Source organism: Pichia membranifaciens (assembly GCF_001661235.1).
Source record: "Pichia membranifaciens NRRL Y-2026 unplaced genomic scaffold PICMEscaffold_4, whole genome shotgun sequence".
NCBI lineage: Eukaryota > Fungi > Ascomycota > Pichiomycetes > Pichiales > Pichiaceae > Pichia > Pichia membranifaciens.
Genome location: NW_017566985.1, coordinates 199,106 through 211,748, shown reverse-complemented (window position 1 = coordinate 211,748; position 12,643 = coordinate 199,106). Strand labels below are relative to the sequence as shown.

Genomic DNA, 12,643 nt, shown 5'->3' with positions numbered 1-12,643 from the left:
TCAGATTGCCCCCCTCTACAACTCTTCCGAGACAAACCCCACAGTTGCTCTCAAGCTTGAAGAATATACTGCGTGCCTCCATCGGTATCTTCTCTTTGAGACAATTGACATGTCCATGCCCGTGATCTCGACCAAGTGAATGCATAATAATACATGCATCTTCACATAAATATACATGTACACGTAACACTACATCTATCTCGGTATCTGTCTTTTCTGGATGTCTACATATACGTCTAGAAGCCGAACTGGTTTTTGGTATATTTCATCGGAGGAATATTTGGATGCTCCACAGCTTCAAACTTCAAGCTCTCAAGCTTCATCTCTCCGTCGCCTTCGGGACAGGTCATCTCGATCACAGCGCCGAAATTGCCCTGGGCGTCACAGTAGTTAGGCGCACTGAACACGGTACAGAGCAAGCCGTTGTGTTCCCACTCGTAACCTTCCTGTCTAACCTCATGCGACCTGATGATACCCTTCAAACCGTTCTTTTCGACGAACTTCTTGGTAATGTCCGGCCCAAACTGGAGGCCAATTCCACGCTTCGACAACGACCTGCCCTCCTCGACTTGAGGATCAGTCCAGAGCAACTCCATTTCAACACCTGTCTTTGGAGGCTGTCCATGGGTGTGGTGTAGTCTGTTGATCTTACGTAGGTCGTTCAACGTGATGGAGTCATCGCTGAACAAGCCACCGTGCATCACCAAGTAGTCGTCGTTGATCAACGTGCAGTATGGCAAGCTCCCAAACGATTCACTAAAGCACTTGAACAATCTCTCGTTGTACTTGAATTTGCACTCATCCTTGAACCCGTAGACGGAGTTCATATCGTCAGTTTCGTGGTTACCTCTGTTGATGAATATCCTGGTTGGGTACAATACCTTCAAAGCGTATAACAGAAATGCAACCTCACATCCCCAGGACCCTCTGTCCACAAAGTCACCATTGAACAAGTATGCGTGCTTCTCACCAACCTCGCCAAAAGTTTTGAAAATGTTCAAAACGTCGTAGTACTGGCCATGCGTATCACCGCAGACTGTCAACTTCTCGACGTTTTCCAGGTGCAAGTAGTCGCTGTTGGGGTTGGTCTTCTTCTTGAATCCTATATCGACCAGTGCTTTCTCCTGTTTGAAGATAGTGTTCACTGCATTCACAATAGCAAAGGCGTCGTGTTTGTTCAACTTCCCGCCGTCACGGAACACCTCGATCATATTGTTGATGTATTTCTGGGTTAGTCCCGCCTTGATGACAATGTCACCTTTCTTTTCGTCGGTCACCTCTACTTCCAAAGACTGCTTCACGTCCTTGCTATCTGCATCAGGGGTGCCCATGTCGTCCCAATTTAGAGAGGTGAAAACACTCTTTTCGACAACATCTATGGCCTGCTCAAATCTCAGTCTTTTGAGCTCCTGGGAAATCTCGTTGGTCAACACCTTGATTTTGTTATCATTAGGCGCAGCGGCCCTTGCTTGCTTACAGTCCTTCAACGCAGTTTGCAAGTCCCTGATTGCATAATTGGCAACCGCACGGCGGTACAAACTTTTCACAAATAAACTGTCGTGGTCTAACGAAATGGTACAGTCGTTGATCGCCAAACCGTAGTTCTCCAACTTCAACTGTGCCTGAGCTCTGTTGGAGTATAGAATCGCCAACGCGTGCGCGTGCTTGTGGCTGTGTGTCCTCACGTCCTCTAGGTTCTCGCTCATGATATTCACATCATCCTTCTTGGCAAGATCTTCGTGTCCATCTTCCGATTCGAGCTCCTTGATGGCACTTGTATAATGCTCAATCGCAAGAGGGAAATTTTGAGATTTGAAGGCGTCATTGCCCAGTCCTTTGAAATGCGCGTACAGCTCCTCCTTGCTCATGCTGGAAGTGCTCATATTTTGCCAGATCTGTGAAAGGAAGCTCTTTCAGAGGTTTTCAAAACGAGACTGGCCAACTCCATTTACACACTGTCAACAGTCTCCTGCCCCAGATCTCGACATATTTTCCTCATCTGCACGGTTTTTTTTGTGTGAGCGATGAAAAAAAAGACGAATCTTCGTTTACGCACACCAAATCAGGTAATGATGGGCTGTGTGTTGATTCAAGTACGAAACTCGGGGTTCGTTAATGGCGTGCCATTGGGCGAAATGCAGTTATTGTGCAAGGCCGTTTTCTATGGCTCTAAGTGGGTTCGATTCAGCTGTTTTGCTGATTTTTTATTACGCTGGCGAAATCAAAGTCTTTGAAGTTGTTGGTTTTTCCACTAGCTATACAGTTGTGTAAATGATGTTTATATATATATATTGGTGAAGAAGCGGGGAGAAGAGGGAATCAAAGGCCTGTACCATAACGCCCACTGCGTATGTCGTAATGGTCTCCGCTCTTGGTAATGTACCTGACGTAGGGGTAGCTTGGGTAGTTGAGCTTCGGTTCGTTGATCTTCAAGTATCGGACCTGCAAGCCACTGGTGACAAAGCCCTGCATTTCAAACTTGACATTGATGGGCACCTTCCTGAAATTCATCAACTCCTGCTCGTTGATGATGCTCAGAAGCATCAACTCGGCAACCATGACGTACTCTTTGCCGCCCTCGATCTTGTGGAACTTCCATCTGATGTAGTTGTCGGAGGGCATGTACTTCAGCTTGCCCTTCTGGTAGTGGAACTTCGGGGAGTCGATGTCTGCCGGGACCGGTATCTGCACCTCGACCTTGTTTGCGCTGACCTTGTTTTTGAAGTTGGCCTTTATTTTCACCATGATCTCTAGACGGGTGTTGGAGTGGTTCTTGAATTTGTAGTCGATCAAGAAAAGCGGTTTGAGGACGTCCGAGTGGACCCTGTATGTGATCAAGTCGCACACTCCGTCCGGTGGGACAAAGGAGATGACCTTGTCTGCCTCGAACTTGGAGAGCTTGACGCACTGGTGGAACTTCACGTCCTCCACCTCCACGGATTTCTTGGAGTCCACGGTGGTCGGGGCGGCGGCGGTCTGCGAGCTCGCCGTCAACCCGCGGATCGAGTTGAGGCCGCTGTTGATGAACTTGTCGTTCAAGCCTAGCTGGAGCTCAGGCATGCCCGACAAGTAGCTCTTCAAGCGGATGTTCCCGTAGATCTCGCTGGTCAAGATCTGGCCCCGCGAGTTGATGAGCATGTCGATGCTCTCGATCACGTCGAGATAGGCCTCGTTCTTCTTGTACATGATGCCCTGCGGTCTCCACGAGATCTGGTTCGTCAACGTCGTCGGCGGCGCCCGCCGGTCCTGCTTGCCCTGCTTGATCTTCTTGTGCGTCGACGTCGCCGACGCCGACACCGAGCTCATCAGCTTCTCGAACGTGAACGACTGCTGCGTGATGTACTCCTTCAAGATGTTGTCGTCCGTCACCTGCGGGATCCCGAAGTCCATCATCTCGTCCAGCAGCTCGTAGATGATCGAGTTGTTGTCCTTGATCGAGATCTCGTTCAACTCCTTGAAGTGGTGGGTCAGCACCTCCACCAGGCTGTTCAAGTACACCAGCACGTTGAACACGTTGATGTCCGACTTCGAGATCGCCAACACGTAGATGTCGTTGTGGATCAAAAACGAGTAGCTGTGTCCGTTGTGGTAGATCACCGGCGGACACTCGCTTTCCGAGAGATTCGTCGTCATGTTGCTGGAGCTCGAGCTGTTTCTGATCAACAAGAGCGGGAACGAGTCCACAAGCGACGTCGGCACGTCTCCCTTGTAGTCTCGATGGATGAGCGGCCGGGCCTTGGCGTCCAACAGGTACACAATCGAGGCCATGCTGCGTGCGTGCGGGCTGTGTATGTCTGTCTGTCTGCTGCTGCTGCTGCTGCTACTACTACTACTGATGCTGTCCAATGCCTCTGGCCTTCCCCTTGGCCTTTCTTCGTGGGCTTCTCCTGCTTCTGTTCCTGCTCCCTGTCCACAACGCTCCCGCTCGTGAGCCTGTTTTTCTCGGCGGCGGGGGCGATCGACCGTTCCCGGCGGAAAAGGAGGTGGTGAAGATAGCAGGGGAGCCGATAAGGCCTGCTAAAGACGGGCCAGAGGATGGGGCTGCTGTTTCTGCTGTGGAAGTTTGGACGGCACAAAGGGTGTTTGAGGGTCTAGAGCAGCCAAGCAGTGTGTTACTCTCTGTCCCGTTGGCGTGCACCCGCAATCCGCCGCTTAGCCGCACAGACGCAAAGATACACAGACAGCTAGACACATGACGATCGATCTGGAGGTGACGCAGGGGAAGATGTCGACGGCACGGAAGGAGCGGTCGCTGCCCGATGCACACCGGTTTGGACAGGCAGTGCTGAAGAAGCGGTCCCACTACCTCAACGTGGCGCTCACGTCGCCACACTGGCAGTTGAAGGACTTGCTCATCTCGTCGTCGTACTCGTCGTACGACGAGGACTACGGGGGGAACCAGGACCCGACGTTCTACTTCCCGTACAAGAACCGGATCTTCTCGTTCAACTACTCGGCGCTGCTGGGGGCAGACGGCAGTGCACGGTCGAACGTGCACACGCGGATCCTCAAGTACTCGTCGATCAAGTTCCAGTCGAGCCCCCGGTGCTTGAAGCAGCTGGATGGGATCGTCGTCATGGGCGGCATCACCGACTCGTTCGACCCGGACACAAACCCGGTCGGGCTCCAGAAGGGCTCGTTCTCCGTGTGCAACCCGCAGACGGCGGCCACGGAAAACATCCAAATCGGCGAGTTCATCACCAACTCCGTCTCCATCAACAAGCTGGCGTCCTCCGGCTCGAGCCACTATCGCTCGTACCTCTGCAACAACGACAAGTTTCTCTACCAGTTCGACATCACCCCGTCCCGCGTCATCCAGTCCGCCAACCCGGTGTACCTGAAGGTGGCGTTGAATCACTCTATTCTCTCAAACGACAACTCCACCCTCGTCACCGTGGGCGACTCCCCGAAGATCTTCATCTCCCACCCTCAGGAGGGCACTCCGAAGGATGGCGGCGGCGGCAGCCCCAGTACCAAGAACTTTGACATCCTCCAGACCCCGGGCGACTGTGGGTTTTCCACCAGTTTCCTCTCCAACGGATACCAGTTCATCACATGTTTCCAGGATGGTCTAGCGTTGATCTACGACATGAGAAACCTATCCGCCCCGCTCCATTCCATCCATTCCACCCGCCCGAAAACTCAGCCGGGGGCCTTCCGTGTCGTGAAAACCTCAAACTACAACGACGACCTGATCTGTCTCTCCGAACACCAGGGACGAGTACACCTCATTGACAGCAGAAACTTTAACAATCACTCCGTCTTGCTACTCCCAAAGTACCTGTACAATGTCCCTCCCTCGATCAGCGTCTCCTATATGAATGATAACAGTTGCGACGATATCCACGTGAATACAGATGATGACAACTCACCATCAGGTATGGAAACTGATGACGACGATGCACGTAGCAGTAATCACATTGGAAGAGAGAGACAGGACCACTACTCGAATCTTTTCGGAAAATACCCTATTGCTATCTCGACGGATAGCAAGAAAGACCTTTCCAAACAGTGGTACAACCAGCCGATAGTAAAGGATATTGATGATTTTAAAGACCTCTCTCATTTTGGTGGAGATTTGAACCTAGGATATTTAGAAAGCTACAGATATATGGATACTCGGTTCCGCAATCATGGAGGCACCTACTCTTCCAATCACAACGAGTCAAGAGGGGAAGATCGGCCGTACAAGATTGTTCTACAGGGAACTTTTGACAGAGAGGATCTTTTGAAAAGGAAACTGTCCACCAACTACAGCCCGCAATCTAGCAGTTTGCTTACTTACAAGGGATCGCAAGTGTACCCTCTTCAATTCAGGAAAAGGATAGGTAAATTCAACAGACTCAAAGGAGACAGAAATAGCGATGACATGGATATGTCCGACAATGAAAACGAAGATGACGACTACGACGATGAATACGATGATGATATTGGAAACAAATATACCGAAACCAGATATATCAGCCAACAGTGCTGGTGGAATAACGAAAACCTTGGGAATGCTGGGAACTTCAGGGAAATTTGGCCGTGGGGTAAACAAGTTGTCAGTGAAAGTGGTGATGATGATTCCTACAACGATGATGAAAACGAGGATAGTGAAGTTTATGACAGTTCAGCTATAATGGAAACCCCACTCCGAGATCCGTTCTTTTATGTTGACTCAGATATCGAGATCAATGGATTGGAACTTGCAAATAGGAATGGGAAATCAATGCTATGTATAGGAACCAAGGAAGGCATTATTTTATGGGATATTAATAACTGGCAAAGGAAGTGTTTCCCCTCCTTTGGGTATGCTTAAAGAAGAAAGCTTTGTAGTTTTTGTTATAGGAAATATATTGTCGAAAATCCATTTTTTAAATTTAGGTTATGATACAGAAGAAACGAATAAAAAATGTACAACGAGCATGGAACAAGTATTGATTACAAAGGGAGAAGAATCTCAACGTTTCGCTGTTTCGCTGTTTCTATTTAAATCCCTTGCTTTCCATGCTCCTCATCTGTAGAATTGAGGCCTGTTGATGTTGAGTCCATATTCATCCAACGCACTGCTCAAGTCTTCAATGGTCAACGTGACCTTTTCCTTGTTCTGGTTGGCACCAGTTGGATTCAAGGAGCTTCCGTTGATTGCCACATCACCTTCTCCTTGCTCCTCGCCGCCATTTCCGGCATTTGCCCCAGCATTGGTGTTGGAGGTCGCCGACGCCGCCGTCGAGTTCCCGCCAACGTCTCCGTTTGAGTTGGTGGTTCCACGGGCCTTCGCCATTGTTGCCATGAGCAATGCTCTCGATCGGGTCTGTGGGTTGTTCGCCGAATAAACTGCGGAGTTGCTTCTGATTCGTGAATACTCATAGGCGTCCGTGGCAATGTCTGAGATGAACTTTTGTGTGGCCAAGGCTAGCAACCGCTTGATCTTGGTGGCTTCGACGGAGGAGCCAGTGGTCGATGACGTGAAACCAAGATCAAGACCACTCTTCGCAACGTAGTAATCCGTCACCGCATCTGGTATTATGGGCGTGAAGTCGGGATCGTCCAGCAAGTCCAACAACTCATCCAAAGTTTTGTCAGCTCTGGTTAACTCTGGTATTGCTGGAGTGTTGATCGAATCTTTCTTCGAAGTCTTGCCATTTTTAGCACCTTCTCCACCCGCTTGCTCCTCCCCAGTATTGGCATCAGTCCTTGCTGTTGTACTGTCGTCCTCCTTGCCCTCGGTCATGTTCCCATTCTGATTCTCGTTTTCATTCTCGTTTTCCATCTCGACATCGACATCGACATCCACGTCCATATCCACGTCTGCCGTGGACGCCCCGTTGTCGAGCTCGTCTACGTCGTTTGACGAAAATATCCCAGCCATTTGTTGTATATGTGTCTTGCTGCTCGCTTTCCCTCCTCCTGCTGTTGCCTGTCCTTTCCGTAACTTCTCTTCCCCCATTTCACTTATCCTCTAGGTCTAGTCTTCTTCATTCCCCGACCGCTCGGCACGCGCAACATGAATTTCACTGTGGCTGATTAATGTACGGCAAGCTCTTTCAGTATAAAGGGACGAATTCCTCCCTCCTTGCCGGCTTTGAACTGGGGTTGGCTTTGTGAGTGTTATCTATAACCTGTCGTTCCCCTGAAAGCTTTTACATTTTGCATATGCTCAGAACAGCAATGAAATCACATTACCAATATCTAGTCATCGGAGGAGGATCCGGTGGTGTTGCCTCTGCACGTCGTGCTGCAAAGCACGGGGCCTCGACGCTATTGATCGAAGCCAAGGCCATGGGTGGTACTTGTGTCAATGTGGGATGTGTTCCAAAGAAGGTCATGTGGTACGCAAGTGACATGGCTGCCAAATTAAAGTTGGCATACGACTACGGCTTCAAGAACACCAAAGACCTCGACCTGGAATTTGACTGGAAAACCTTCAAAGAGAAGAGAGATGCTTACGTCCATCGTCTTAATGGCATCTACGAACGTAACTTGACTAAAGAAGGTGTTGACTACATCTACGGGTTTGCCAAGTTTTCAAAAGATGGTAAGGTCGAAGTGACCAAGACTGAGGACGGCAAAGTGGAGACCTTCACTGCCGACAAGATCTTGATTGCTACCGGCGGTACCTCTGTCATACCAAAGGATATTCCAGGATATGAATACGGTATCGAATCTGATGGATTCTTTGACTTGAATTCTCAGCCAAAAAGCGTTGCCATTATTGGTGGTGGGTACATTGGTACAGAATTTGCCGGAGTGTTCAACGCATTAGGCACCAAGACCCACATGATTCTCCGTGGTAAGTCTGTCTTGACCAAGTTCGACTCCCTGATTAAAGAAACCATCCATGAAACCTACAAGAAGGAAGGGGTGAACATCTTAACTCACACAAAGGTCTTGAAGGTCGAAAAATTGCCTTCTGGTGAAAAGAAGCTCTATTTGACCGACGATTCCACACTAGTTGTCGAAGAATTGATCTGGACTATGGGCAGAAAATCTTTATTGGGAATTGGCACCGAAAACGTTGGCTTAAAGCTAAACGAGAGGGAACAAGTCATTGTCGACGAATACCAGAGAACCAACGTGCCTGAGATCTATTCCTTGGGTGATGTTGTTGGTAACTTGGAATTGACCCCTGTTGCTATTGCCACCGGTCGTAAGTTATCGAACCGTTTGTTTGGACCTGAGATATATAAGGACCAAAAACAAGATTTTGACAACGTTCCAACTGCTGTTTTTTCTCATCCTGAAGCGGGTACTATTGGTTTGACTGAGGAAGAAGCTGTTGAAAAATACGGTGAAGACGATATCAAAGTCTACAAGTCCAAGTTCAACGGTATGTACTATGCTATGAGTGAACACAAATCTCCAACTGCATACAAACTTGTGTGTGTGAAATCCTTAGATGAAAAAGTAGTTGGTTTGCACTTAGTCGGAGACGCATCTGCAGAGATTTTGCAAGGTTTTGGTGTTGCCATTAAGATGGGTGCAACAAAGGCCGACTTCGACAGCTGTGTTGCTATACATCCAACCTCAGCTGAGGAGTTGGTCACCATGGTTTAGAAATAGTATATTATAGTCGTACAGTATATTATATTATCTTATATTATATTATATTATATTAACTTATATTATAGTATAGTTTTACTTATCATATATTTACTCGTATATCTTGTCGGACTCCTACTTCAGCAGACGGTTACGAAATGGAAACAGAAGTCTCGGTCTCAGCCTATTTGTTGAGTACCAGCTTGACAGGTTCTTTCTCATCGACATAAAGCCCGTGCTCTTGGATGTACCTGATGACACTGTTTGGTAGCAAGTACTGAACACTCATATTTCTGCGCAAAAATAACCGAACTTTCGTAGAACTGATATCATTGTAGATTAGTTGTTTGATGACTAGAATGTTTTTCCTGTGTTCGTACATGATGTCGTGACTCAATAAGAACGACCTCACATCACTGCCTGTCCTTTCAACAATGAGGCAGCCATAATTACCCAAAATGTGATGCAGATCTTGCTCCGCCCAAACGTTAGGTTCTCCCATGCTTTCGATCAAATCGCCGCCAGCTAATAGCATGATTTTGACACCCAATCTCGAGTCCCCATTTTTACTTAAAACTCCGTTTCGTTTGATATTAATTTCTTCGTTGAAGTGATCCAGCACTAAGGCAGTTCTAGTGTATTTCGGCTGCAAGTTTTCCCATGCATCCACCATCAACCACGAGGATGTCCGCTCGCATGCAAGCTCGCACATGCGCACACGGTGGTGGGCCGGCGCAAGACCAGGCTTGCGGTAGTTATCACTTACGGGAGAGAAGTAAGCTCCCATAACTTCGAACCGTGTCTGTTCACGGATGGCATCCAATGCCATCTCGAACATACGTAAATGTAAGTATGTAATTGGCGAGAAAGAACCACATGCGACAATCACCAATGGGAACTTGTTGGATGTGGTCATCTGTGGCTTGAGTCGATGAGTCGGGAAGCTATAACCTTCCAAACTCTTGGATTGTCTTTGGATGCCGTGGGGAACCTCCTCGAGGTCTGCAATTTGGTAGGAATGGACCTTGGGCCCCTTGTCACTCAAAAACGAATGCGTGCGTTGCGCTGTTGGCGGATGCGAGGAGGCCGAATCGGAGGGCGGTATCACCGCCTCGGACTGTGGAGGTGTCACTGTGATCGACTCGTATTCGGAGACTGTCTCTTCCACTAGAGTGTGATACTGCGGACTTCTCTCCTTTCTGGATCTATCCTCGTTGCCGTGGCTGTCATTCTCGTCCCTCCTATGGGAGTCCTCGTCAGCTTCATCGCTGGAGCTGAATGGTTCAAGCTCCGTCGGCTGTTTCGGAATCTTGTGCTTGATCCCGCCGCCGGCACCAATCAACTTGTGCTTAGAGACCTCCGGCTCAATTGGCTTGTCCAATGGGTTCAGATAGTCTGCCAGCACAGGAGGCTGGATAGGCCGTCTGTTAGGTATCAGTGTTGGCGGCAATGTTGGCTCCACGTCGGGGTTGGTCGAAGGGGGTTGAAAGTCCGGCGCGTGGGTTGGATCCATCGTGTATCGTAATGGATATTCTTGATAAAGCTTTTCGTATCCGTGTTCGTTCAGTGATCTTGTGTTGTCCGCCGTATAACCTCTCTGTCCAAGGTTGTTTCCAGAGTGGAGTGTGCGTCTAGTGTCCGGTGGTATATAAACAATACCAATGTACCTAGCTAGAAGATAGAAAAATATACAAGCTCTGTCCGATGAGCCTCTACAGGAAGCACCCTTCCGGTTACAATCTCGGCTGGGCAGGATATCTGTCTGTTTCTGTCCGTCAACAACCATAGCCGTCGTCTCCCAGCACGATGCCGGAACCGCCAGACGGGGGAGAGGCGCCCGCGCCACGCTTGCGGCGGAAGAGTGACAGGATTGCGCTACTGCGCCACACGCTTCCAGTGCTCAAGCCACCACCACGACACGCCCGGTGTTGTGTCTGCATCATGAATCGGACGCAGACAAGACGGGTCGATATCATCGAGTTCGACGCCGCAGACGGCAACACCGCTGGGGGTGATCGCACCAGCGGCACTAGAAAAGGAGCTGCTGGAGGTGTTGATGGAACCCTTTGTGAGGGCGCTCGTGGAGAGAGTCCGCACAGCCTGGCCAGAGCCCGTGCCTGTGCTGGTGGTGAAGGAATCGTCCTTGCGACCTCTTTGACCGGTTAGATGGGCACTGTTGCCGTAGAAGGACACTGCCTGTCTTTCAAGGAGCCCCAAGTCGCAGAGCCGTTCCCAGCAGATTTGCATCGCGTCGCGGCTCAGTAAGTATGAGCCCTCGTAGTCTTTCAAGGACATCCCGACCACCTGGATCCGGGACTGGATGTCACGGCGCTCGCTGAGAATCATCCTTGAGTACTCATCAAACGCCATGTCGAAGTTGATCTGGAGAACATTGTTTAGGATCTTCGCTCGACAGCACGAGATCAGGAGCTTCAGCTCGCTCTCGCTCAACGTACGCATCACCTCGACGTTTCGATTTCTGTAGTCGCTGAGGTGGTGGTACGTCAGTCGATTGAAGTCGCTCATGATAAACACGATCAGCTCGTTTCTTATGGCGTTCACATCCTTGATCGTGTAGAAGTTCTCAACAATCAGCCTCCGCAACTCTCCTTTCTCAAAAAAGTACTTCTGCATGAGCTCGTTATACTGCCTGCGGCATGTGCTGTAGCCGTCTTCGTTTTCATCGCATTCTTCTTCTGTGAAACAGACCATGTCGTAAACAGATCGGCAAAACTCTTCAAGATCTCGCACCTTGTTGAACTGGATGATTCGCTGGCTGAACCTGCTTTTCACTCTCTTCTCTAACTGCTCCCTCACCGTCGTCTTCGTAGTAATCCCAATAACACTGATCGTGGTTCCTCCTGAGGACTTCGTATCTCCGCCTTCTTCTGTTCTGGATGATGATGATTGCGCCATATCGAAGAGGTTATAAAGCAAAGTCTGCTTGGCACTATGGGTATATCTGTCAATTTCATCGATGACAAAGACGATAGGCACAAATAACGACGGTTTGGTTCCGCTCGTACCGTTCTTTTCATCTTTCGAATCAACCCTCTCGTCTGTTTCGTTCAATCTGGTGCGATCGAGAATATCAATAATCACGTTCATGGTGTTAGTTACAGTTTTTTGTTCAAAGGTGGCCCTTTGCAAGTTCTCTCGTTCGGAAGGGTTGTATTTCTCCAAGTACCAGTCCAATTGGCGGGCAATCTCTTTGATCGCAACAGTATCGTCTTTGAAAAATGACCCATTCAACCTCACCGTGAAGAAAGTGTACCGTTTGACGGTTTCAAGATCATGCAACGCATTTTCAACAAGAAGCGTTTTCCCAATCCCTCGAGGGCCAATAATCATAACAGACTTTCCTTCTCGAAGCTTGAATGTATTCTCAAGCATTGAGTATATTTGGGCATATTCTTGGCCATGAGTGCTTAGTTTCTTCCCTCCAGATATGTTTCTCGGATTTAATTTTGCAATCACCTCAGAACGTATTTTCCCAATGAACAATTTTAGAAACTCATTTTCTATAGCATCAGCCATCGTCGTTCTGTGGTGGGTTGTAAGGTGATGATTTCCAGGAACAGTCGTGAAAAGGGAAAACTGAAGATGTGATCAATTTCCC

At 48.9% G+C, this 12,643-nt stretch overlaps 6 protein-coding genes across 6 annotated transcripts; 2 read left to right on the top strand and 4 right to left on the bottom strand.

Moving 5' to 3' along the window:
- Nucleotides 1-6: 6 nt before the first annotated feature.
- On the bottom strand, nucleotides 7-1,936 carry PICMEDRAFT_16902 (hypothetical protein). The gene has a single exon (XM_019161390.1). The coding sequence runs from the start codon at nucleotides 1,881-1,883 to the stop codon at nucleotides 237-239; it is 1,647 nt and encodes a 548-aa protein (XP_019016710.1). The 5' UTR covers nucleotides 1,884-1,936; the 3' UTR covers nucleotides 7-236.
- Nucleotides 1,937-2,206: 270 nt separating this feature from the next.
- PICMEDRAFT_16901 (hypothetical protein) lies at nucleotides 2,207-4,006 on the bottom strand. Its single transcript, XM_019161389.1, has one exon. The coding sequence runs from the start codon at nucleotides 3,766-3,768 to the stop codon at nucleotides 2,320-2,322; it is 1,449 nt and encodes a 482-aa protein (XP_019016709.1). The 5' UTR covers nucleotides 3,769-4,006; the 3' UTR covers nucleotides 2,207-2,319.
- On the top strand, nucleotides 3,999-6,358 carry PICMEDRAFT_16900 (hypothetical protein). Its single transcript, XM_019161388.1, has one exon. It carries the CDS (start codon nucleotides 4,193-4,195, stop codon nucleotides 6,299-6,301), a length of 2,109 nt encoding a protein of 702 aa, XP_019016708.1. The 5' UTR covers nucleotides 3,999-4,192; the 3' UTR covers nucleotides 6,302-6,358.
- On the bottom strand, nucleotides 6,341-7,424 carry PICMEDRAFT_16898 (hypothetical protein). Its single transcript, XM_019161387.1, has one exon. The coding sequence runs from the start codon at nucleotides 7,352-7,354 to the stop codon at nucleotides 6,497-6,499; it is 858 nt and encodes a 285-aa protein (XP_019016707.1). The 5' UTR covers nucleotides 7,355-7,424; the 3' UTR covers nucleotides 6,341-6,496.
- Nucleotides 7,425-7,571: 147 nt separating this feature from the next.
- PICMEDRAFT_16897 (hypothetical protein) lies at nucleotides 7,572-9,159 on the top strand. Its single transcript, XM_019161386.1, has one exon. The coding sequence runs from the start codon at nucleotides 7,654-7,656 to the stop codon at nucleotides 9,037-9,039; it is 1,386 nt and encodes a 461-aa protein (XP_019016706.1). The 5' UTR covers nucleotides 7,572-7,653; the 3' UTR covers nucleotides 9,040-9,159.
- Nucleotides 9,160-9,208: 49 nt separating this feature from the next.
- PICMEDRAFT_78084 (hypothetical protein) lies at nucleotides 9,209-12,579 on the bottom strand (the record flags this gene model as incomplete). The annotated part of the gene is made up of 2 exons (XM_019164960.1): nucleotides 10,988-12,579; nucleotides 9,209-10,595 (listed from the first exon to the last, which is right to left on the bottom strand). The coding sequence occupies exons 1-2, from the start codon at nucleotides 12,559-12,561 to the stop codon at nucleotides 9,209-9,211; spliced, it is 2,961 nt and encodes a 986-aa protein (XP_019016705.1). The 5' UTR covers nucleotides 12,562-12,579.
- Between the last annotated feature and the right edge of the window lie 64 nt (nucleotides 12,580-12,643).